The 27,045-nt window shown below is 44.5% G+C and overlaps 1 protein-coding gene across 1 annotated transcript; it reads right to left on the bottom strand.

The window, feature by feature from the left end:
* Positions 1–16,304: 16,304 nt before the first annotated feature.
* LOC122930579 lies at positions 16,305–26,734 on the bottom strand. Its single transcript, XM_044284070.1, has 2 exons — positions 26,220–26,734; positions 16,305–20,595 (listed from the first exon to the last, which is right to left on the bottom strand). Exons 1-2 carry the CDS (start codon positions 26,235–26,237, stop codon positions 17,605–17,607), a joined length of 3,009 nt encoding a protein of 1,002 aa, XP_044140005.1. The 5' UTR covers positions 26,238–26,734; the 3' UTR covers positions 16,305–17,604.
* Positions 26,735–27,045: the final 311 nt, after the last annotated feature.

Here is a 27,045-nt window from a genome sequence, read left to right as displayed (position 1 = left end):
ACTTGCGTGACGACATCCATAAGAGCGGCGCACCAATACAAGGGACTACACTATGCACTAACCCTGCACAAAAATGCGAAATAATTCACACCAGCCCGCATATATCTGCAGTATTGCTTACTGGACGCTACAGGGACTTTTCTGCAGCACAGAAACAGCACGAGGTCCGAGTCTTGCTCTTCCAGCGAGGATCTACTTTCTCTGCTACGTCCCGTTTACATCAGAAAAAATCTTGTATTCTGCGTTAAGCGCTGCACTGATATGTGCTAAAATCTTTAGTGAATTTTTTGGTGGAAATAAAAATTTCCACCTCCTCCAGTAACTTCCTCATCTCTTCTGGGACACTGCAGCAAGATGAGGGTACTTTTACACTGGTGGCAGAGTGAACCGGCAAGCAGTTCCGTCACTGCTCAAGGGATTTTGTGCAAGATTTTTAATCAAGATGCAGGCGGCTGGCTCTTTGCACTCAAACAGATCAGGAAAGTATAATATTCTTTTTTTTTTTTGTATTTTACTGCCATTCAGGGAAAATCAATTCGCTACCACAAAGAAATTTGGCTTAGCGGCGAATCAAAGTTTCCCTGAAACTCGTATAGAATTACATTTCATTGAGTTCCATTAGGTTAAACAATGGAGAGTCACGTGGTTGTTTTTCTGGATGGAATGTATCTCATCAGGATGTAAAATACTCATTGTTTACACTGATTCTCACATGAAAAGGTCTCGGAATATCCCAGGAATCTCTTACAGATGCTAAATAGGAGTGTGAACAATAGGTCTCTACACTCCAAATACAATGTGTAAATGAAGGACCATCTCAGGAGGCCAGAACATGCTAAACTGGTTTATGAGTAGATTATTCTTCAATTGTATATGGTAATGAGGGAAGCCAGATCTGATGATGAAAGGTTTTATTGCTTATGAAGGTGAGACTCAGTGTCTCCTGGGGGAAGAGGAGGAGCAGATAGCTATAGCCACCAAAGGGGTATAAAAGACCCAAGCATGGCTCAGAAAGCTAGAATTCACCAAGGGAAGTGACTTAGATCAGTGACTTGAGGAGAAGACTCTGACTGGAGATCATGTCCTGTGGAATTTGTGGAGGGTTCTTGTCTGGTAAGTATCACTGAACTGACTGAGTGGAACAAATTATAAGATATTGTAATCTGTGCTGTGTATAAGGACAATGTGTCACCGTAGTGTAAATAAAACATAAATGCCACATTAAAACTCATAAGCTATAAATTTGAAGAGATTGTTAGCATTTTTAGAATGAGGCTTTCCATAACGAATATAAACAATGGGGCAGCCTGGCCAAGTGCCATTGTGAATATGGAATGTATCAGACAGTGTAGGGTTTGAGGGTTATAGTAGTGTGAAGAAACAGATATGATAAATGCAGTGGACAATGGAACGTCTATAATACTCTCCACAGAAAAAAACAACCCACTCTAATGCTTTCCTAGGATCGGTTACAAGCAGAGCTAGCGTGGTCTTATGTTCCTCTGTGCAATAGACGGAGTGGATGACACATGTAGTATTAGATGCCCCCTCCCTGCTTTGATGCTTTTATGGAGACGTTTGGGGAATTGGGAGTCTTAGGCAGAGAAATAGGAAATCAAGTTTATATGGAAAATATAAAAGCTTATGAACTTGGTAGAAGAAAATAATTTTCACCATGATTTTTTTCACTAATAAGTTACTAGATGAAGCTAACATTGAAACTAGAGGATATTGGTGAAGAGTAGATATGACTTCAGCAACCAATGCCAGGGAGCTACTGCAAATGCTTCTCCTGTTCTGTTGAACCCAAGCTGTCTGATTATTAGATAGATACCACTTCATCTGAATGGCTGCCATGTAAACTGCATTTCTAGATACCTGTATTGCTACCACGTCCCCCACCACACTTAATTGTTTTCTGTTGCACTTGTAAACAAATTGATACAAACAGAAGAAATTTATGATTTGTTATATTTCTGTTCACTATTCACAAACCAAGTCACACTGTTCACTGTAATGAGTGACTTGCTTGCTGGAAATTCTGGTTGTATCTAGGGCAATGTTTCAGTGTGGCAGTGCACAGTGTGCCTCTCTAATCTGCTTTCAAATGGGTTAATTCCCCAGTCTGGATATAAATCTGCACATTTTGTCTATGTGTTAATTAGTCTTACCTTTTGTCACGCCACCTCTCAGGATCGCTTCTGATTGGTCGGCTGGGCAGGTGGGCGGGCGGAGCGACAGTTTTGAAATGCCGAAGCTCCTCTCCCCGCTCATACAGGTCCATGGAGCGGGAGAGAGAGGAGCTCGGCTGGAATGTAAGTTTTTTTGTGCCATCAGGCACACATCGGAGTATTTTGGAGAGGTAGGGAGAGGTAGATTAGGCAGGGAGAGTAAGGAGAAAAAAAAGTTTTTTTTTATTGCAGTTTAGCACCCGGATCAGATGTTTGGGATCCACAGCACTCAACTGTGTGACCCTAGACCCCTGCAGAGGTGCTGCAGCTTGCCCCCTGCCCCCAAAAACAATTTTTTTTGGGGGGCACAAGTATTTATTTTTTAGTTTTTGCATGCGCTGACTGTGGTGATCCGAAATACACAGGGCGTACAGGTCCTTAAGTACCAGGACATCAGGGCGTACCTGTACTCCTCTTATCGTCCGGCCAGTGTTAGCGCATTGCCTACCACATTGCTGATCAGCGCGTTTTAATATTATTATTTTTTTACACTTTTTGTGATTTTCAATTTTTATTTTATTTTTTTAATATATTTTTTCTGTTAGGTGTAGGGCAAAGTACGTGAAAACCCATCCCCCACACACATACACACTAAAGTTTCCCACACACACACTTCACTATGGCCCGCCAGATGTTCTTGGCTGAGGAGGCATACACCCTGTTTGCCTCTTAATCCGAGAATCCCAGTGAGGACCACTTTCCTCTTGTCATCTGCGTCCTCCTTATCATCAAGTGATGATGATGAGCCCCCAAGCCGGCGGAGATGCCGCCAGGCAGAGCAAGGGGACCGCCATGCAAGGGACCCTGTGGCCCACACTAGTACGAGAAGCTCTGGGGTTTGTACTAGATTTTCCGGCCCACCATATAAGTCCACCTGAGCCCCCTACAATTGAACTTGTCTGGTGTACTCCAGAGCTTTTTGAGCCTGTAATTCCTGATTTTGTTGGCCAAGCAGTAATCTAGATTCCTACAGTGGGCTGAGAAAAATATCTTGGTCAAATTCCAACTTTGTATAAAAAAATTGGAAAAGTTGTTTTTGCCAAGATATTTCTCTCACCCAGCATGGGTATATGTAAAATGACACCCAAAAACACATTCCCCAACTTCTCCTGAGTACGGCGATACCAGATGTGTCACACTTTTTTGCAGCCTAGGTGGGCAAAGGGGCACATATTCCAAAGTGCACCTTTCGGATTTCACCGGTCATTTTTTACACATTTTGATTGCAAAGTTCTTCTCACACATTTGGGGCCCTAAATTGCCAGGGCAGTATAACTACCCCACAAATGACCCCATTTTGGAAAGAAGACACCCCAAGGTATTCCGTGAGGGGCATGGCGAGTTCCTAGAATTTTTTATTTTTTGTCGCAAGTTAGTGGAATATGAGACTTTGTAAGAAAAAAATAAAAATAAAAAATCATCATCATTTTCCGCTAACTTGTGACAAAAAATAAAAAGTTTTATAAACTCACTATGCCCATCAGCGAATACCTTAGGGTGTCTACTTTCCGAAATGGGGTCATTTGTGGGGTTTTTCTACTGTTTGGGCATTGTAGAACCTCAGGAAACATGACAGGTGCTCAGAAAGTCAGAGCTGCTTCAAAAAGCGGAAATTCACATTTTTGTACCATAGTTTGTAAACGCTATAACTTTTACCCAAACATTTTTTTTTTTTTGCCCAAACATTTTTTTTTTATCGAAGACATGTAGAACTATAAATTTAGCGAAAAATGTATATATGGATGTCGTTTTTTTTGCAAAATTTTACAGCTGAAAGTGAAAAATTTCATTTTTTTGCAAAAAAATCGTTACATTTCGATTAATAACAAAAAAAGTAAAAATGTCAGCAGCAATAAAATACCACCAAATGAAAGCTCTATTAGTGAGAAGAAAAGGAGGTAAAATTCATTTGGGTGGTAAGTTGCATGACTGAGCGATAAACGGTGAAAGTAGCGTAGTGCCGAAGTGTAAAAGTGCTCTGGTCATGAAGGGGGTTTAAGCTAGCAGGGCTGAAGTGGTTAAACCCCTAAGATGAACACGGTTAAAAAAATAAAATAAAAACTGTGCCAAAACAGTTATTTTTTGGCAAATTTTCAATTTTTAACCTTTTTTTCCAGTAACAAAGCAAGGGTTAACAGCCAAACAAAACTTAATATTTATTACCCTGATTTTGCAGTTTACAGAAACACCCCAAATACGGTCGTAAATTGCTGTATGACCAAATGGCAGGGTGCAGAAGGAAAGGAACGCCGTATGGTTTTTGGAAGGCAGATTTTGATGGCCTTTTTTTTTTTTGGCACCATGTCCCATTTGAGGAACCCGTGATGCACCCCTTCAGTAGAAACTCCATAAAAGGGACCCTATATAAGAAACTACACCCCTCAAGGTATTCAAAACTAATTTTACAAACTTTATTAACCCTTTAGGTGTTCCTCAACAGTTTATGGACAATGGAGATGAAATTTCAGAATTTCTATTTTTGGTAACCTTGCCTCACAAAAATGTTATATAGAGCAACCAAAAATCATATGTACCCTAAAAATGCTGAAACTGCCACCTTATCCCATAGTTTCCAAAATGGGGTCACTTTTATGGAGTTTCTACTCTAGGGGTGCATCAGGGGGGCTTCAAATGGGACATGGTGTAAATAAACCAGTCCAGCAAAATCTGCCTTACAAAATCCACACGGCGCACCTTTCCCTCTATGCCCTACCGTGTGCCCGTACAGTAGTTTATGGCCACATATGGGATGTTTCTGCAAACTACAGAATCAGAGTAATAAATATTGAGTTTTGTTTGGCTGTTAACCCTTGCTTTGTAACTGGAAAAAATGGATTAAAATGGAAAATTTGCCCAAAAATTGAAATTCTGAAATCTTATCTCCATTTGCCATTAACTCTTGTGGAACACCTAAAGGGTTAACAATGTTTGTAAAATCAGTTTTAAATACCTTGAGGGGTGTAGTTTCTAGAATGGGGTCATTTTTGGGTGGTTTCTATTATTTAAGCCTCACAATGTGACTTCAGACCTGAACTGGTCCCTAAAAATTGGGTTTCTGAAAATTTCAAGATTTGCTTCTAAACTTCTAAGCCTTGTAACATCCCCAAAAGCTAAATGTTACAGGAAAAAATGATTAAAATAGAAGATTTTCCCAAAAATTTAAATTCTGAAATTTCATCTCCATTTGCCAATAACTCTTGTGGAACACCTATAGGGTTAGCAAAGTTTTTAAAATCTGTTTTAAATACCTTGAGGGTTTTAGTTTCTTAGATGGGGTCACTTTTATGGAGTTACAAAAACCACACGGCGCACCTTTCCCTCTACGCCCGTACAGTATTTTACGGCCACATATGGGGTGTTTCTACAAACTACAGAATCGGGGCAATAAATATTGTGTTGTGTTTGCCTGTTAACCTTTGCTTTGTTACTGGAAAAAAATTATTAAAATTGAAAATTTTCCAAAAATCGAAATTCTGAAATTTTTTATCTCCATTTGCCATTAACTCTTGTGGAACACCTAAAGGTTTAACAATGTTTGTAAAATCAGTTTTGAATACCTTTTAAGGGGTGTCGTTTCTAGAATGGGGTCATTTTTGGGTGGTTTCTATTGTGTGAGCCTCACAAAGTGACTTCAGACCTGAACTGGTCCTTAAAAAGTTTCGGAAAAATTTCAAGATTTGCTTCTAAACTTCTAAGCCTTCTAACGTCCCCAAAAAATAAAATGTCATTCCCAAATCGATCCAAACATGAAGTAGACATATGGGGAATGTAAAGTAATAACTATTTTTGTAGGTATTACTATGTATTATAGAAGTAGAGAAATTGAAACTTGGAAATTTTGCTAATTTTTCCACATTTTGGGTAAATTTGGTATTTTTTTATAAATAAAAATTATTTTTTTTGTCTCCATTTTACCAGTGTCATGAAGTACAATATGTAATGTAAAAACATTCTCATAATGGCCTGGATAAGTCAAAGCGTTCTAAAGTTATCACCACATAAAGTGACACTGCTCAGTTTTGCAAAAAATGGCCTGGTCCTTAAGGTGAAAATGAGCCCAGTCCTTAAGGAGTTAATAACTAGCGGAGGAAATCTCCAGTTTCTATGTTCTTGGAGACTCCTAACTGGCACTTTGTACCAACAGTTTAATGTACTAAATAAATTCTGGTAATAACCTTTATTTAATCTGTGATTATACAGAAAAATTTGATTGACAACTAGTGATTCTAACATAGTCAATTTTCACTTTTTATAAATACAGTTGACTTCATGTTCCTGGATATTTCTTACACCTTTGTTCTTTTTTGTGTTACTATAAAAAGGAAATCTCTTGTCTTATGAAACTATTTTTTTTCCAGGTGAAGACTGGATGAGAGGCTTCCATAGATGTCTAATGTTACCTGTAGAAGATAATCAACCACAGATTGTCAGTAATAGCACTGGACATAGACTGGGTGAGAAGACTGCGAGTTCTCAATGTGGGAAACAATTTGAAAATAAATCTAATCTTAATATACATGAGAAAATTCACAAGGATGAAAGTCCATTTCCATGTTCAAAATGTGAAAAAGTTTTTAGTACAAAGGGACATCTTATTGAACATCAGAGAATTCACAAAGGAGATAAGCCGTTTCCATGTCCAGAATGTGGAAAGAGTTTTAAGAGTAAGAATTATATTGTGATACATCTGAAAATGCACAGAGGAGAGAAGCCAAATTGCTGTTCAAAATGTGGAAAAACTTTTGCTGAAAAATCAAATCTTGTTAAACATCTCAGAATCCACACAGTAGAGAAGCCGTTTTCATGTGCAGAATGTGGGAAGTGTTTTAGGGATAAATCAAATCTTGTGAGACACCAGAGAAATCATATAGGGGAGAAGCCATTTTCATGTCCTGAATGTGGGAAATGGTTTAGTTGCAAATCAACCTTTGATATACATCTTAGAAGCCACACAGGAGAGAAGCCATTTTCATGCTCAGAATGTGGTAAGTGTTTTGGTCAGAAATCAAATCTTATTGAACATCGGAGAATTCACACAGAAGAGAAGCCATATTCATGCTCAGAATGTGATAAGTGTTTTAATCGGAAATCAAGTCTTGTTGAACATCGGAGAATTCACACAGGAGAGAAGCCATTTTCATGTGTAGAATGTGGGAAGTGTTTTAGGGATAAATCAAATTTTGTCAAACACAAGAGAAATCATATAGGGGAGAAGCCGTTTTCATGTCCTGAATGTGGGAAATGTTTTAGTCGCAAATCAAGCTTTGATATACATCTTAGAATCCACACAGAAGAGAAACCGTTTTCATGTGCAGAATGTGGGAAGTGTTTTAGGGATAAATCAAATCTTGTGAGACACCAGAGAACTCATATAGGGGAGAAGCCATTTTCATGTCCTGAATGTGGGAAATGTTTTAGTTGCAAATCAAACTTTGATATACATCTTAGAATCCACACAGAAGAGAAGCCATTTTCATGCTCAGAATGTGATAAGTGTTTTCATCAGAAATCAAGTCTTGTTGAACATCGGAGAATTCACACAGAAGAGAAGCCATATTCATGCTCAGAATGTGATAAGTGGTTTCATCGGAAATCAAGTTTTGTTGAACATCGGAGAATTCACACAGGAGAGAAGCCATTTTCATGCTCAGAATGTGATAAGTGTTTTTGTCATAAAACAAGTCTTGTTGAACATCGGAGAATTCACACAGGAGAGAAGCCATTTTCATGCTCAGAATGTGATAAATGTTTTCGTCATAAATCAAGTCTTGTTGAACATCAGAGAATTCACACAGGAGAGCAGCCATTTTCATGTTCTGAATGTGAGAAATGTTTTGCTTTGAAATCAAGTCTCATTAAACATCAGAAAGCTCATACAGGAGAGAAGCCATTTTCATGTCCTGAATGTGAGAAAGGTTTTAGTGATAAATCAAAACTTGTCAAACATCAGAGAATGCACACAGGAGAGAAGCCGTATCCATGTGTTGAATGTGGAAAATGTTTTAGTCAGACATCAAATCTTGCTAGACATCAGAAAATTCACACAGGAGAGAAGCCATAATCATGCACAGAATGTGCAAAATGTTTTAAGCTTAAAGAAAATCTTGAGTATGATTTACAAATTCACAGGAGGGAATCAATATGTGTCTGTCTAAGAAAAAATAGCCAGATATGACATAAGAGAACTAACTAGGGTGACAATCCATTGAAATTTGTGGACTGTAATAGATGTGGCATATGTTAAACTCCATTGTAGGATTGACTAGCTAAAGCTGTGTTCTGACGTTTAATTGTCTAAACATTAGGACAATTTTCATGCACAATTCATTGCATTACATATGTCCCAGGGCAACCAATTTTAATCCCACAATTTGCTGCAAGGACCCTGAAGACAAAAGAAATTCAATACCTCTGACCATGATGATGTTATGGAAGCTACTGACTATTGCCACCTGTACTTGGAAAATATAAATGTCTATAGTGCTCTCCACTCTGTATTACCAGAACAAGTTGCACTGTCAATGGGCTAACTCTCTGCCCAAAAGCAAAAATAAAATATATACAAATGAAATTTGCAGGCACTCACATCTGCAACATTCAAAAGCCTCTCTTGTGAACCATATGTGGTTCACAAAAAAGGCTTTAATATACCTGTACTTGCCTTAGACTACACATACCTGAGCCTTTCTGTTATTATTTGTTCTTGGTTGAATCTTATTGATGCTTATTCCTTTCTTTATCATTATGACTTCTCCATGAGTACATACTCCAGTCTTATTCTCTCCTATAGCATTAGTTGAGTGATTTACTGCCATTTGTGATTTGGGAAAACTCTTCGCATTAGGCCTCATGCACACGGCCGTTGTTTGGGTCCGCATCCGAGCCGCCATTTTCGCGGCTCGGATGTGGACCCATTCATTTCAATGGAGCCACAGCACCGCAAAAAAAAATATAACATGTCCTATTCTTGTCCGCAAAACGGACAAGAATAGGCAGTTATATCAATGGCCGCCCGTTTCGTTCCGCAAATTGCGGAAGGCACACGGGCGGCTTCTGTTTTTTGCGGATCTGCGGTTTGCGGACCACAAAAAACTGCACGGTCGTGTGCATGTAGCCTTAGGAAAATATATCTATTGGATCTAAGAAACAAAATAGATCTTTCTAAAGACAGTGACATGGTCCATGATTGCATGTAATTCAGATATTTTGCTTTTCTGTTGTTTATGTTAATCGTACATTTAGTTAGTAGATCAGTGATTGACTAAAACGTTCCGCGATATATGAGTAAGGCCAAATGCACGCGGCCGTGTTCCGCGGCCGAGAGCGGTCCGTGGTAAACGGCCTGTTCAGAGCAGGAGCGCACAGTGTCATCGGTTGCTATGACTCTGTGCGCTTCCTGCTCTGAACAGGAATCCAGGCCGTGTTACCACGGACCGCTCTCGACCACGGAACACGGCCGTGTGCATTCGGCCTAATACTTGATACATTTTACCCTATTTATCTGCACCGAATAAAATTAAATGCATAAAATAAAATATTCCTTGAACCAGGATAACAGAAGTGTTGTGGCTCCTCTTTACTAGTGATGAGCGGGAGGTGCCATATTCGATTTCGCGATATTTCGATTGAATATTCGTGTTATATTCATCAAAATCGAATATTCTTAATTATTTCAATTATCGCGAATAATATGCGATTTAATTAATCGCGTATTGCGATTTTTCTTTTTATAGTATAAGGCAACGGTATTTTACAAAATTTCGTAATATTGCTCTAACTTCGTCTTTTAGAATATGACTAATATTCTAAAAGACGAAGTTAAAGCTATATTACGAAATTTCGTAAACTACACATATAGATTGTAATTTAGCTAATATAGTACTATAATCATTTTTTTTTCTTTAATTTTTTTTTGCCTCTTTTGAACTTAAGTTTTGTAAAATATGTACACTATTAAAAAAATTACTATAGCAGTATATTAGCTAAATTACAATCTATATGTGTAGTTTACGAAATTTCGTAATATTGCTCTAACTTCGTCTTTTAGAATATTCGTCATATTCTAAAAGACGAAGTTAAAGCAATATTACGAATATTCTAAAAGACGAAGTTAGAGCAATATTAAGAATATATGTAAAAAGTTGAAATCGCAATTCGATTATTAGAACTTGAATGAATCGAATTGCGATTTCAACTTAGCACTGCTATATTCCATAGGCTAGAATTAACGAATATGGAATATAGCAGTACTAAGTTGAAATCGCTATGCGATTACTTCGAGTTATATTAATCGCATTGCGATTTCAACTTGATGCTGCTGCTGGGTCTCAACTAAACCAGGTCCAAGTTGAAATCGCAATTTGATTAATTCAAGGTATAATAATCGAATTGCGATTTCAACTTAACACTGCTATATTCCATATTTGTCTAGCCTAATGTGGAATATAGCAGTACTAAGCTAAGTTGAAATCGCCATGCGATTACTTCGAGTTATAATAATAGAATTGCGATTTCAACTTGGACCTGGTTTACTATGGTTGGCTTCAATGGCTTGGTAGAATTAGCGAATATGACGAATGTATTTGTCATATTCCACAAAACGAAGATAACGAATATATTCTCCATCTTCGTTTTAGCTAACTATTCATGAACTTCGCGAATTCTAGCAATCATATAGGAAAGTTTACTATAGAGACAGCTAGGTTTAATTCGCTATGCGATTATATTACTTTGCTTTTTTTTATAAATAGAATAATTATAATAATTATCAGGTATTATAATTATTCTATTTATTTTTAAAAAAAAGCTAAGTAATATAATCGCATAGCGAATTAAACTTAGCTGTCTTTGCTAGAATTCGCGAAGTTCATGAATAGTTAGCTGAAACGAAGATGGAGAATACTTTGTTATCTTCGTTTTGTGGAATATCACGAATACATTCGTCATATTCGCTAATTCTACCAAGCCATTGAAGACAACCATAGTAAACCAGGTCCAAGTTGAAATCGCATGGCGATTTCAACTTAGCACTGCTATATTCCATATTAGGCTAGACGAATATGGAATATAGCAGTGTTAAGTTGAAATCGCAATTCGATTATCACTTGAAATAATCGAATTGCGATTTTAACGTAATTCTCAAATCCGACAGTACATTCTAGTATATGGAGACGTTCCCATGATAATGGGGACGCTCCATGAGCATGGAAGTTGGCAGAAGCGGCAACGGGCACTGAATGGAGCAGCCAGGAAGCCAAGAATCCAAAGGACAGGTAAGAACAACTTTAGGGAAGTGGGAAAGAAAAAAATATAACAATTAAAAAAAACTAAAAAAAACGAATATTCGATTTTGCAAATATATAGCACTATATTCTAAATATTCTCGAAATCGCGATATTCGAGAAAATAATTCGCAATTCGAATACTCGCGCTCAACACCACTCACAGCCCTGCTATACACACACCTAACAAATAGTGATGAGCGGCATAGGCAATATTCGTTTTCGAGATTTTTGCAAATTTTTCCCATAATATTCACAATAAATTTGCGAGTTCTAGAATTTGTGATGCCCAGTCATTATTTTTGCGATTGCACAAATCGGTACTAATGATGCGCATATTTTTTGCAAAAAAACATGCAACTTCACATTTTATCAGGTGTGGGGACTTGCTTTGGTAGACAGGCTTGCGGACGCAGTATAGAGGCAACGACAACGTCTTTAACCCTTAAGGACCCATGACGTACCTGTACGTCATGGCTTTAATTCGCGATTCTGGCGCCGCGGGGGTTAATCTGAACGGGATGCCGGCTGAAATCATTCAGCCGGCATCCCGTAACAATGCAGGGGGGAGGGTTCTGATTGGTGCAGGGGAGAGAGGCGCGAGATTCAAACTTCCTGCGCTCCTCTCTCCCCTCCTCTTCCTGTTCTGCACGAGCACCGTCCAGCACCAGCTCCTGCATCCCCCTAATCGCCATCCATCGCCCTCCTGCACCCATCGCCACCCAGGTAGGTTAGGGTCAGTGAGGGAGAGGCACCATTAGGCAGAAAAAGAAGTGAAAAGTTAGTTAGGGGAAAAAAAAAAAAAAAGAACTTTTACCCTAAACTTTCTGGGTCAGTGAGGGAGAGGCACCATTAGGCAGGGAAAGAAGGGAAAAGTTAGTTAGGGGAAAAAAAAAAAAACTTTTACCCTAAACTTTCTTTGTTCCATCTTTCAGACCCCAGCCCCCACCCCCCTGCCACTTGCCCCCACCAGCCCCCTTACCACTTTTTTTTTTTTTTTCTGCGTGCGCTGACTTATCGTCCGGCCACTGTTAGCACATCGACCGCCCCACTGCTGATCAAAGTTTGAATTTTTTATTTTTTTTTCCTAACACATTTTTTTGCCTGGACTTTTTAGTACACGAACACCCATTGCCCCCACACACACGCACATATACACGCACACACACCCATGGCCCGCCGGATGTTCTCGGCCGAGGAGGCATACGCCCAGATTGCCTCCGACTCCGAGAGCCCCAGTGAGGATGAGGATGACTACACGTTCCTTTTGTCATCCGCATCCTCCTCATCATCATCTGATGATGATAAGCCCCCAAGGCGGCGGAGCCAGGGGCCCCACATGCTAGGGATCCTGTGGCCCACCCAAGTACGAGCCGCCCTGGGGTTCGTACTGGTTTCCCGGCCCATCAAATAAGTCCACCGGAGCCCCCTGCCGATGAACTTACCTGGTGTCCCCCAGTGGACTTTGAGCCTGAGATTCCGGATTTTGCTGGCAATCCTGGAATCCAGATTCCCACAGTGGGGTTTACTGAAATTGACTATTTTAGTTTTTTTTTCAGTAACCCACTGGTGAATCTGATGGTGGAGCAGATTAATCTGTATGCCCAACAGTTCGTCGCTCAAAACCCAGGCTCATTTTTTGGCTAGACCCGGTGGCTGGACGTTGGTCAGTGCAGCCGAGATGAGGACATTTTGGGACCTCGTGCTGCATATGGGTCTAGTCCAAAAATCCAGTGTCAGGCAATACTGGAGTGGGGACGTCCTATACCAGACCCCACTGTACAGTATGGCCATGACACGTCCCTGGTTTGAGGCCATCTGGAAATGTCTGCATTATTCCGATAATGCTGCATGTCCCCCCAGAGGTGATCCGTATAAGATACGGCCGGTCATCGATCACTTTGGGGCCAAATTCATGGAGGTCTATGTACCTGGAAGGGAGGTCGCGGTTGATGAGTCTCTCGTTGCGTTCAAGGGGAGACTCAGTTTCTGCCAATATATTCCCACAAAGCGGGCGAGGTATGGCATGAAGCTATACAAAATTTGTGAGAGTACCTCAGGGTACACTTACAAATTTCGTGTGTACGAGGGGCGAGATTCCCGTATTCAACCCCCAGAATGTCCCCCCACTCTGGGTGTTAGCGGGAAACTCGTGTGGGACATTATGTACCCACTGCTGGATAACGGTTACCACTTGTACGTGGATAACTTTTATACCAGCATTCCTTGTTCAGGTCCCTTGCCGCCAGATCCACGTTCGCTTGTGGGACCGTGCAGAAAAATCAACGCGGCCTCCCTGCCCACCCCCTCCAGGTACCTATCCCAGGGGTGAGACCCGTGCACTTACCAGTGGAAACCTGTTGCTGGTCAGGTATAAGGACAAGAGGGATGTCCTTATGATGTCCACAATCCACGGTCACAGCACCACCCCCGTCTCTGTGCGAGGTACCACGGCAACGATCCTCAAGCCCGATTGTATCGTCGACTACAATCGGTATATGGGAGGAGTTGATCTCTCTGATCAAGTCCTCAAGCCATATAATGCCATGCGCAAAACCCGGGCATGGTACAAAAAAGTTGCGGTCTACTTGGTACAGGTTGCAATGTACAACTCTTTTGTACTATCCCGAAGTGATGGCAGCACAGGGACATTCCTCCAATTCTATGAGGCAGTCCTCAAGGACCTGATCTTTTCGGACCGGGAAAGAGCAGGCTGGAGTACCTCGGGAACTGGAGGCGCCCGGATCGTCCCTGGCCAACACTTTCCAGGTGTGGTCCCCCATACTGGAAAGAAGGGACAAACCCAAAAAAGATTCAGAGTGTGTCACAAGAGGGGGATATGGAAGGACACCACCACTCAGTGTGACACTTGCCCCGATCATCCGGGCCTCTGCGTTATCGATTGCTTCAGGGAGTATCACACTTCCATGGAGTACTAAATTTTTATAATCCCCAACAGTCCACTAGAGAATATAAAAAACTATGGCTCTCAGACTTGGCTCTGGAGACACGGAAACAATTTTTTCCCCCAAAAAAATATTCGTTTTAGAGCAGGCATCCTCAAACTGCGGCCCTCCAGATGTTGTAAAACTATAACTCCCAGCATGCCCAGACAACCTACAGCCATCAGCGGGGCATGGTGGGAATTGTAGTTTTACAACATCTGGAGGGCCGCAGTTTTTAGGATGCCTGCTTAGTGTCTCCAAAGTCCATACATATTGGGCATCGTCGCGTGCGTAAAAGTCGTCGCTATAAAAATAACAATTCACCAAACCCCTCGGATGAACAGCGTTAAAAATATAAAATAAAAACGGTGCCAAAACACAAATTTTTGGGCAAAATTTCCATTTGAATCCTTTTTTCCGGTAATAAAGCAAGGGTTAATGTAAAGGGGGAATATTAATTACCAATATTATGCGAATATCGATAATTAATATTCCTAAATAGGAGGAGCCGTCTAGTGAAGACTCCGCCTATTTATACCTTTATATAACAATAACAATATCCTCACTATGCCTTACACTAATCACTATACTAGCTGCATGCGCCTTACTAACTCCTACCGCTAACAAGTACACACTACACAAGGGTACAAAGTATAACGGTATTTATTAACACACTAAGCACGCAATACAGTAACAATACACAGCACTACACATATACAATACTCAAACTACGCTACAAGTTCCCAATTCCACCCATAAACTAACTATACAATACACACATACAGGTATAACAACCCACCCACCTGACTAATATTCTATCCCTAGGGGGCACGACGAGGGTTGACGGTGGTCGTGCTGGGGTAAAGCAGACCACAAACCAATGCAGGGGTGATAACTAAGGGAATGAGGGTATGGCAAGGGTTATATAATACCAGGGGCAAGGGAATGAGGGTATGGCAAGGGGTTACCAGGGGAATAGCAGGGGATGGCAAGGGTTAATATAATAACCAGGGGCAAGGGTTATTATAATGGGGGGTATGGAAGAGAGTTGGGGATTATTGTGGGGGGCTTAGCGTTGGTGGATAGTGGGGGGGCTAAATAGTGGGGGGGTAAATAGATTGGAGGGGATAATAGCGTGGTGGGATAGTGGGGGGGGGGGGGGTAAATAGAGTGGAGGGGATAATAGCGTTGGTGGGATAGTGGGGGGGTAAATAGAGTGGAGGGGATAATAGCGTTGGTGGGATAGTGGGGGTTAGTGGGGTTTCGTTAGTGGGATAGTGGGGGGTTAATAAAGATACTTAGGGTCCTGCTCGTGTCCAGGGGGGCTCGTCAGTCCAGGGGATGATTCTCCAGGTAAGGTGGGCGGCCGGCTCTCTTCTGCTTAGTGTCGGGCCAGCCGGACTTATATGTCCAGCCGCCCGCACTCCGTACCGCCCACACAGCGGCGCGCGAGCGCGCACCACTGTGAGGAACACGTGGGCCGGCGCGGTGAGATGACATCACCGCGCCTGCCCGCGCATCCCTGCACGCGCGCCGCAGGCCCGCGTGTACTGGCTGACAGGCGGGAGATCCTTTGATCTCCCGTCTGCAGCTCTTAGCATTCCGGAATGCGCATAATAGAGGGAGCGGAGGTGTCTCCACTTTCTCTATTATGCTCCAATTATCTCCAGCCGGGCTGGAGATAATTGGAACAAAAGGATTCAAATTCATTAGAATTTGAATCCTTTTGAGGTCACCAGAATGACCGGACCTTATCCGGTCATCCTGGCGCCTTTACTCAGAATGCATCAATGTGAATGCTTGGGCCACATTCACATTGATGCATCTGGGTCCATGTAGGGGGGGGTTTAATGTATGTGGGGCTGTGTGTGGCAGTTACTTCAGGGGGCATGAAGGGGGACATATATATCTATATATAGAGATTGCACCATATATATATTTTGATTAAAGGGGCCCACATATATATTAAAGGGGCCCACATATATATTAAAGGGGCCCACAACATGTTAAAGGGGCCCACAACATGTTAAAGGGGCCCACAACATGTTAAAGGGGCCCACAACATGTTAAAGGGGCCCACTATATATAAAAGCGGCCCATATATTAAAGGGGCCCATCACCTATTAAATGGGCACGTGTATATGTATATGCATTCGCGGGCCACACTATATGAATTCCCACAGGGGCATGGATGAGCCCCTGGGGAATATCGGAGGCGGATGGGCGCAGGTGCTGGGCACATCTGCGCACATCGTCCTCTGCACCGCCAATACATATACATACACACACACCCACACAATACGCGCCACCCTTCCTCAACAATCCCCCTGTTGTCGGAAATGCGACAATCTCTTGGGGGGAAGGGTGGAGGCATCTTTGCCCCCCCTCAACCCCATCCTTGGTAATGGTCCAGGAAAACCGGAGTGCACCCTGTCTCTTAGGTACCTAGACATCATCTAACCCGATGACTTCCTCCGACCTGCCCTTCACCGTAACCGACTCCCCCATCCACAGGATACACCGTCATCTTCTTTTCCCAGGAACTCTCTTCTACCTTGATTGTTACGGTGTCAGCCCCTCCTACTGTCCGGAGTGGCTTGAACCTCGCAGTCTTTGACTGGTCTTTCTTCTCACTTCTTCCGGTGTTGGTCACTCCTGAAGTTTAGAATGACCACACCCTCGCCGTCTCTTGGCCTTGCTGCCGATCTTCAGGTGTCGTCCACGCCCAAAGAATCTGGAGTGGGTCCACCCTTGCAGTCTCAGTCTCCATTCTGTGCCAACTCTCCTTAAGCATGTCTTGTTCCATCTTGATTGAAGGATGGGTGCGGTTCTCCCATGGACAGCTGAATCGGTCTTTACAAGGCAGGTCAGATATATATCCTCAATAGAGGTGATGTCACGGTACCTAAATTCTAACAACGGGAATACCTCCGTTACACTACACATCCAGGTTTTCCCTCATGGTCCTTACCGTTCAGGGGTCAAAGTGGCAAATGGCAACCAGAGGGGGCCTGTCCCTATCGTGCCCTATTCTATCCCCATTCACACCACCTATTTACACAATAACCCCCCAACCCCCCCAAACCCAAGAGTTCAGTCCAATTGTCCTGTCTTTTGGGTGATTAGGCCTCAGGACTTCTTGTGGAGTCATGTCCTGAGCCTTCGGCGGTTGACTTCGTGCAGTGCCGTCTGGTTCTGGTTTAGTTGGTCCGTTAGTCTCTTGACTCTCCGATACATCCACCATAGTCCAAGGTACATGAGTCCAACCAGAGCCAGAAGCACTATCACCGGGTGTATCAATAAATTGAAAAATGAAGTTGCCTTAGGACTATATCCGAAAAGACTCTCCCACCACGAAACCTTTGAGTCCTTGTCCAATGCTGTGGCAACCGCGGTAATCTTTGTTCGGTCATGGGTGAGTTGAATGGTGGCTTGCTTCTCCGTCTCCCGAAGACGTTGTACGATCTCTTCCTCTTGGTTAAAATCCATTAGGAGATGTCTAAGTTCTTTGCCGAAACCAAGAGGAATCTTCTGAAGTCTTACAGGAACATCGGGGCGGATGTCAAGTCTTTTCTCTGGGGTAATCGGGGTTCTTCCCTGCTGCTCTGCGACGTTCAAACCTAAAACGGGACTAAGGGTGCAGTATGCTCCGGGGCGGAGTGTTCCTCGTTCGGTGCAGTTAAGTCCAAAAATTGCATATGATGGATCACTCCCTTGGTACCAACACCAATACCCCTGCCCCAAATATTTCAAAGAGGATGAGGGCATTGGGTTGGCCTTCATCTCACAGGACCCCTCGGTGTTCCAACACTGGTGTCTGAGCGTCCGCTCCCGACTACCCTGACAGAGGATGGCATTCTCCCTTATCCGACATCCCTCTGTATCAAACAAAGAGGGATGGCCCTCCTCATAGGTTAGAACGCCCGAGGGGAGCTGGGGATGAAGCACCGTCTGGTTGTTAATCATTGTTCCTAGATTGATGACACTGTATCCTTGTCTGATGCGACCGGATACAGGTGCCAGGGACGAAGCAGTGCAGGTTAAATTTTGACATCCATGCCACTGAACCACCCACCAGTTGGTGTGATTAATGGCAAAAGGAGAAATTAGTGGGCTTATTCGCTGACGGAGGTTGAATGGGAAGTGGCCGTTATGAAGTGCCGTGACAATATGTTTAAGGTTGTCCGAGAGTTCACTCTGGACCTGCGTACACGCCAGAGCAAGCTGAGCCCGATCCTGCTCCTCCAAAAGACCCACAACTAACCTCCTAAACTTCTCACGTATAGCGGAAGATAGAGAGGTAGTGGCATCAATGTGCGAGTGTTGTAAACCCTCTAAGACGTGGTCTACATCAATCTGGGTCTTGAATCCCTCCCCGGCGTGTCGCGCAACCTCCCCAAGCTTACTTCTCAGGACTTCCATATCCATAGTGTTCAGGGCACCCACTCCCAAAGCACCTCCGCCAAGTCCCATAGCCACCAGGTCTCTCCTCCCCCTGTTCTTCCTGAGTCGAGAGTCGTCTTTCCTGACCTCTTGCCCCGCCTCTATCCAACCTCTTACCATGTCAATTTGGTTCCTAACGAACTCCTCACACCTGTGATCCCAGTGATCCACTCTGAAGTCATCCACGGAAATTCTCCAGGTAAACAGGATGAATTTTGCATCCGTGATGATCTTCCAGGGGGATGACAGTTGAGGAGCTACAGGGTCTGCCAATTGATGGATAGGGGTGGTGCAAGAGTCCGAATGTGGTCGTACTGGTTGGAGACCTTCTGTTTCGTAAGGGACCCTTACTACCGTAACACAGACCTGTCCCCGTCCTTTGAATGGATACCATTGTTCGTCTTCTCCAGCTTGTAACACTAGTTTCCCTACGGGTTTGGTTTGAGATAGATAGACCCATTGAGTAAAGGTCCAGCACCCTTCGTCGGCTGCCTCACAAAAAGGCCACTTGAATGAACCATCTATATTGATGTCAAAGTTAATGTCCCTGCCTCTGGGGTCTGTCCAATCGGAAGACACATACCTACCCCGGTATTCCTCAGTCATAGGGGTACCATCCATCCATACATCCACTGTAGGGGTGTCCACCCCATTACACACTAAATCCCACCTCCAGGGATTAGTGTCTAACATCACCATCTGGGTATCCTGTTCCCAGTGGGCATAGGTGACGAAATAGTATCCCGTCACCTCAGGAACGCAGTTGTCTCTCATGATCGTAATCATGAAAGACCGTATGGATGGAGACCCCTTTAACTGCGTATACCTTGGGTCCTTGGCATCGGTCCGTACCTTTAAAACTGTGGCTCGATACAAACCCTCCAGTTTTACCGGACCACTCTGATCATTCCAGATGGCCTGATCAGAGTCACTGCAATTTAACTTTAACATCATTATGCTGGTTCGCAAGTAATCTGTGGATACATGTCCCTGTACATAACTGGATTCCCTGGTGATAATCATCTGGGAATCCCTCAACATACAATAAGCCTTCAGGGTGCCTTTTACCGGAATGGGCCTATCGAAATATGTCCTAACCCTCAACCCGTTTCTGCTATCCTTCCCTAGGAAGGTAGCTTTCAGGATATACCAACCGCTGTACTCTGCCCCAGTGACATCTTCAGGACTCAGCAAACCCTCCTTTGTACACAACACTGAGGTAGTGTTGGCTCTCACTTGCTGGTAAGGGTGCAGGTGTGGATTCCTAGACACCCATCTTAAGGATTTGATAGGTACAGGGTCCAAGTCCTGAAAATGCCTGTATTCCTTGAGACAGAGGGCGTGCAAGTCATGTTGTATGGCAGACACATTCTCCACCGGGGTATAATGCTGAATTACACCGTTGGCAAAACCCTCTCTCTGGAAACCATACAGATACCATTGACCTGGTGTAAAGGTAACGTGCTCGTATGGTTCCAGGATTTTGCCACCCAAACATTCCACCATTAAAAGGCCGGGTCCATCAAGTGATATGCTGGCCATACCAATATTAGTCCCCAGGTCCTCCCCTGAAGAGGCTGAGCCTGCCACCAACATGCTTACCACCAGTGTCACAAGCTGGATACGTATCCCATTCAGAGGATGCCTAGCTCTTCCCTGGTAGTGAGGTCCCATGGAGTGTCTCCCTCTTGTGTTCTGCAATGAGATGGAATATGTATAAGTGTATTGGATTCACCTTCGACCCACCAAGCCCTTTCCTCCCCCCCCTCACCCAACTCGGAACGGTCTTCGTTATTGAGTTGGGGAGGCTCGGGTGGCTTTGGCCTGGTCGATGTGAATCCAAAAAACTTCCTGGCGTCTACGGGATTTCCTCTTGCTCGTGATAGGCCTTTGTACCTTCAGCATGGTGTCCCCCATCACTTCAAGGACCTTGTACGGTCCTTCCCAGTTTGCGTCCCAAGGGCCGACCCGACGAAAAGACTTTCACCATTACCATTTCTCCTACAGAGGGCATAGGTGTTTCCCCCTGTAGATACGGTTTGTGTAACCGTATAGCTGCATGAGGCAGTAACTCCTTCAGGTTCTGCTGAACCTGTTGAAGAAACAAGTCCCTGGCGATGGCGTTCTTCGTGGGCTCCGACACTTGGGGTTCGTTTGGTAGACATAGGGGCATCTTACGTCCGGTCATGAGTTCAAATGGGGAGATACCGGTAGTAGAGGCCTCTGTGGCTCGGATACCCATTAGCACAGCTGGAAGGGAGGTTACCCAAGAGGAACCTTTCTCCAGCAATGCCTTTGAAAGCCGGGTTTTGATGGTCCGGTTCATCCGCTCCACGATGCCCGCTGACTGAGGGTGATAAGGGACATGAAACCTTTGCTTTATGTCTAGGAGACCACAAAGCGCTTTCATGACCTTACCCGTGAAATGGGTCCCTCTGTCAGATTCTATCAATCTGGGGATCCCCCATCGTGACAGAACTTGTTCCCAGAGAACACGGGCAGTGGTGGAGGCCGAATCATTGACCGTAGGGATGGCTTCTACCCACTTCGAGAAGACATCCACTACCACCAGGGCGTAACGACAGTTACGACTCCCAGTTGGCAAAGGTCCGATGAAATCAATTTGGATAGCGGACCATGGACCATCAGCAGGAGGAACCCGCTGTAACACTGGCTTCAAGGCAGATGCCCTTGGGTTAACCTGAGCACACACCAGGCACTGTTGCGTAACCTCCTCTACTGTGTTGGACATTCCGGGCCAGTACAATTTGTCTCTCAGGAGAGGCAAGAGCTTATTCCGGCCAAGATGTCCAAACATTTGGTGGTTCAACCGTGTCAGCTCTGCTTGCAGATGCTGAGGAACCACCGGGAGAGGAAGCGACTGTGTACCGGTGTCGTAACACAGGATCCCCTGTTGTAAGGACCAGGGATGCTGTGGTACTTGGATGTGTGTCATTAGAAGAGGATCCTTAGCTTGTTCCTCCTCGAATGACACCGGGCTGTCACTCAGATGGGTATGTGCTGCAATCCGGAATGCGGGCAGTGGCTCAGTGCCTGGTTCCCTAAAGGTCCCAGATACTGCTGCTAGTTTTGCCAGTTCGTCTGCCTGGTTGTTACCTATTGTCAAAGGTTCATCCCCTTTTTGATGCGCCGGGATTTTTATGATGGCTGCTTCCGCCACGTGTGCCATACCCCACTCCCACAGTTCCTTCAGGACTGACACATGAGCCAGAGGTTTGTTTTGGCTGTCCACAAATCCTCTTCTCTTCCAAACGTCCAGGTGCAATGTGAGGGAGCGAACTACATATGAGCTGTCGCTATATATAGTTCGTTTCCCTGGAGGGTGAAGAAGCAGAGCCTCTTTAACAGCCTCCAACTCTGCCCGCTGTGCTGACATGTGACCCGGTAACCGGACAAGACTCTGGGTACCAGTGGTCTCATCCAGCACAGCAAAACCTGTGACATATTCCCCATCCAGATAGAACCGAGAGCCATCAACAAAGATGACTCTGTCATCTGGATGCTTGTCAGTCCTGAACATCTGTGGAGAGTCGTCCATTACCGGTTGGCCACAGTCATGTTCAGTTCCAGTCAGGTTAAGCAACTGGGACAGAACATACTTGGCCTTGTGGTCCACCTGCAGATTCCGGCCGCTGAGATCCATGATCCATCTCCCGAATCTCTGTTGGGAGACTCCAGGGAGAGTATCACGGAGTAAAAGGGTCAACGGTGAATGTGGAGTCTGCAAAGTGAGGGGCCGGAAGCCAACAATATGCTCAGTGGTCTTAACAGCATAGTGTATGGCTGCCAATTGCTTGGCGCATTCATCGAACCCTCGTTCGACGGGCGAAAGCAGCCTGGAGAAGTATCCCAGCGGTCTAGTCTCGTAGCCTACTTTCTGTACTAGGACCGCTGCGATAGACTCGATCCCTGCATGCGCCTGTATGGCCAGTTCCCCATCTGAATGTGGAGTGGCCAACACAGGCGCCGAGGAGAGGTCCCTTTTCAGGGTTGAAAAGGCCTCTTCCTGCGCATCGGACCATCCTTTGATTGAGGGTTCCTCTCCCCGAAGGAGTTCGTAGAGAGGTTTCGCTTTGGCCGCGAAATCCTCTATGAACTCCCTCATGAAGTTGGCAACCCCCAGGAATTTTCTCAAATCCTGAAGGGTGCCAGGCCTGGGTAACTTTACCATGGCTTCCACACGGGCCGTCATGATACCTTTGGTTCCACAGGAAATTTGGACCCCAAGGAAAGTTACCTCTGCTTTAGCCAGATTTGCCTTATGGGGACTCAGTTTGAGTCCTGACTTTGCCAGGAGTCCTAGCAGCTCTTTCAACAGAACCAAGTGTTCCTCCATGGTTTCTGTATGCAAAAGCAAGTCGTCCACGTATTGTAAAAGGCATTCCGGTCGTGAGAATACACTCAGCACAGCCGCCAATGCCTGATGGAAATACGTGGGGCTGCTATGGAACCCCTGGGGCAGTACCGCAAACATGTACTGTTTGTCCCCCACCGTGAAAGCAAATTTGTACCGACACGACTCCGTGAGTTCGATGGAGAAGAACCCGTTGGCAACATCGATGGTCGAGAATACGCGGCTTTTGCCACTTATTCTGGCCATGATGTCGGGAGTTTGGGCCACCACTGGGGCTGACATTGGGGTGTATTTGTTAAGGACACGGAGGTCTATGGTCAGCCTCCATGCATTTGTGTCCTTTTTCTTAACTGGCCAGAGGGCATTGTTGCACTTTGAGTTGCCCTCAATGACCACACCCCTAGTCTTCAATTCAAGGATTGTGTCCATGATTGAATGGGTGGCCTCTGGTGGAAATCGATATTGGCGTTGAGGTGGAGGGTCAGGACCCTCGATGTCTACCAAAACGCCAATCAGTCTGCCACAGTCATTCTTACTTTGGGCCCACAGATCAGGGTGCTTGTACACAATAGGCTCAAGGTCTGGATTGTGTGAGACCTCAGGCCACTTGTGTTCCAGCACATCAGTAGAGTTATCTACTGCTGGCAAAGGTGGTCCCAGATACTGGCGTTGAATGACAAACACCTTGGCTCGTCTGGGACCTCTCCACACAATGCAATTTGCCAGATCCAGGATCCACCCATTTTGTGTCATTACATCGGTTCCGATAATGTTATCAGAACCGGGGTAATACCACATGGGTATCCTGAGGGTAGTGCACCTGGTAATCTGAATGATTACCTCATCAATTCTGTGGGCCTTCACCCCCCCTTGTTGGTGGTCAAATCCGATCACCACACACTGAGGGCTGTTGGGGAGTACATCATGCTTGATATTGGTAATGGAAATTTCCGCCCCAGTATCAAGCATGATTTCCGTTTCTTTATCTTTTATCGTGGCTTTTATATGGGGTCTCCCTGAAGGATCCAGTATGATTGGACATACTGGTGCCAACTCTTTAGGGACCCCTAATCCTCATTCGATATCCACCAGACTCCCAGTAGGTACTTGTGTGGTACATACTGCCACTCTTGCGCTCTGTTCCTGATCCTTAGGTGTGGAATCTCTTGATTCCACGCCCCCTGGGACATTCATGACCGCCAAGCATTTTGGTGCTTGCCCTGATGAATGTCCCAGATTCATATCACCCTGTCCCCCCACAGGCCTGGCAAAATTGGGTTTCATCCTGAAACCGTTATTATTGCCATTTTTATCCGAATTTGTCCGGTTAATGTTTAACCACTGTGGACAATTTCTTTTTATATGCCCCTCTTGTAAGCACAGGAAACAATGAAAGTTTCCTGCCCTTTCCAACGGTGGTGCCGTGGGGCGAACGGTGGATGTATACCTCGTGTGTTGTACCCGGTCGTCTTGTGACCTACCGTATACAGGCACACGCTCCCTCACTTTCACAGACTTCTTACTGAGCAGTATGTCTTGTCTACACTGCTCAATAATCATGGCTGCGTCCGTGAGGGATGGCTCCCTAGCTGCACTTTAGCCGGATTGCAGTATCAAGATATGGGAATTTTTCCACAAACATGCGCACCATGCCTTGTGGAATCCCAATACCCTGATCTTTGGTAACCCTCCTGTACATTGCTTCAAACCGACTACACAATGACAAGGGTTCATCATGTATAGTAGGCTTGAATTTTGACAGAACCTCTGGAGTGACATCCCAGTGACCCGTGGCCAGTCTCGTGAGTATGGAGAGACGTTCTTCCTTATCATGAAACTGGCCATTCGTGGGTTGCATCCTCCCAGTTACCTCATACCTTTGATTAAGGTGTGTTGGTAACCATAATCTGAACAGCTCCATGCGATATTCCGGAGCCACTGAATATTTGTTGCAGTGACCTTCGAAAATATCGCATGAAGCGAACGGATCTACATGGGGATCATATTTCGGGATCTCCTTGCAGATCCGTAACAGGAAGTTTATCCTTTCCATACTTGAATGGTTAGGATACATCTCTTCCTGTTTTTCCGGACGTGTTGGCGGATTGGAAGCGGAATATACTCCTCCACTCTCCTCTCCCCAACCGTTGTCCTGTTCCTGGTAACGGTTGCTACTCCTATTCTCCCCGGGTGTCGGGGTGAATCGTAGTGACCGCTCCACATGTCCCCTAGTGTCTACCACTGCGGATGTATTATCCGTCGAAGACCCTGGCGTTGTCGCCGCTGTCTCCCCCTGTGCCGTTCCCGAAACACAAACTTGTTTCGTGGGCACCATACCGTTGGTACTAGGCCTGGACAAATTGGAGATTGCCCGCTGCAAGTCTGCAATTGTTTGCGTCTTTGCAGCCAGGTCCTCCCTCATCTGAACAATCAGGGCATCCGTAGATACCGTATTGTTCCTATACTGATTAATCTCAGTGTACAGCCGGAGTAGCTCTCTATCCAAGTCAGAGTAGAGACTGTCCTTATCCGAGAGTCTCGACTCTAACACACAGATTTCTCTGCCCCTCTCGACCGTACACTGGGCTTCCTCTTGTAATTGAACCTCTAGTGTGTGAATTCTTCTATAGTTATCAACACAACAATTGCAGTGGAAGTTTGCCTTGTCCGCAACCTCCCCTGCCTTTCTTGTGCTGGCAAGTGTCTCTGTGTGTTCCGCCTTCCAAATGGTATCCTCATAGGAAAGAACCAATTTGGCTAGCATTTGGAGGCGTTTGGTGGTCTTGTTAAAGACACTCCTACTAATACAAACCTGGTCATGAGCGTACACCTGGTCCAGTAAAGCGGACCACAGCAGCTCAGCGGATTTGTATGTAGTAGGAACAATGGGATTAAAAGTGCTGTTTTTGGCTAAGTGTTGGAGTGTGGAGAAGTTCATACTCACATTTTTCCGAGCCTCCATCTTCTTGTTGGTGCTGTACTCTCCCGTCCCTTGCAGCTGCTTGAAAGAAGTCCTTTTCTTCCGGAACGCTTCTTCCCGACCAGCCGGACTTCTATGTACCTCCAACGAAGATGGATCTCTTTCCGTGACGTATCCTTCTTCACACCCCAGCAGCGGTGACCGTGTAAAGCAAATACAAAAATATTAGTATACAGATAGACTATAAGTTCTCTGCAAAAGATTTTGTTTTATTTCTGGTACTGTAAGGGAAGTATCGCTTCTCCTGTCCGAATTATCGGGTCCTAGACGCTCAGACACTCCGCTGACCGCGTCTCTCCTGCCCGCTAATTCACAGTACTAGCGACCCTTAGCCTTAAGACCAAAAACAAACGCAAAATCTACGCAGTGGGCCTGGCTCGCCAATGTAAAGGGGGAATATTAATTACCAATATTATGCGAATATCGATAATTAATATTCCTAAATAGGAGGAGCCGTCTAGTGAAGACTCCGCCTATTTATACCTTTATATAACAATAACAATATCCTCACTATGCCTTACACTAATCACTATACTAGCTGCATGCGCCTTACTTACTACCGCTAACAAGTACACACTACAAAGGGTACAAGTAACACAGTATTTATTAACACCTGACACTACGCACACAATACAGTAACAATACAGCACTAAATATACAATACTCAACTACACTACACGTTCCCAAATTCCACCCACAAACTAACTATACAATACACACATACAGGTATAACAACCCACCCACCTGACTAATATTCTATCCCTAGGGGGCACGACGAGGGTTGACGGTG

The sequence above is a fragment of the Bufo gargarizans genome, chromosome 3, assembly GCF_014858855.1.
Source record: "Bufo gargarizans isolate SCDJY-AF-19 chromosome 3, ASM1485885v1, whole genome shotgun sequence".
NCBI classification, from domain to species: Eukaryota; Metazoa; Chordata; class Amphibia; order Anura; family Bufonidae; genus Bufo; species Bufo gargarizans.
This window is presented reverse-complemented; position numbering and strand designations above follow the sequence as displayed.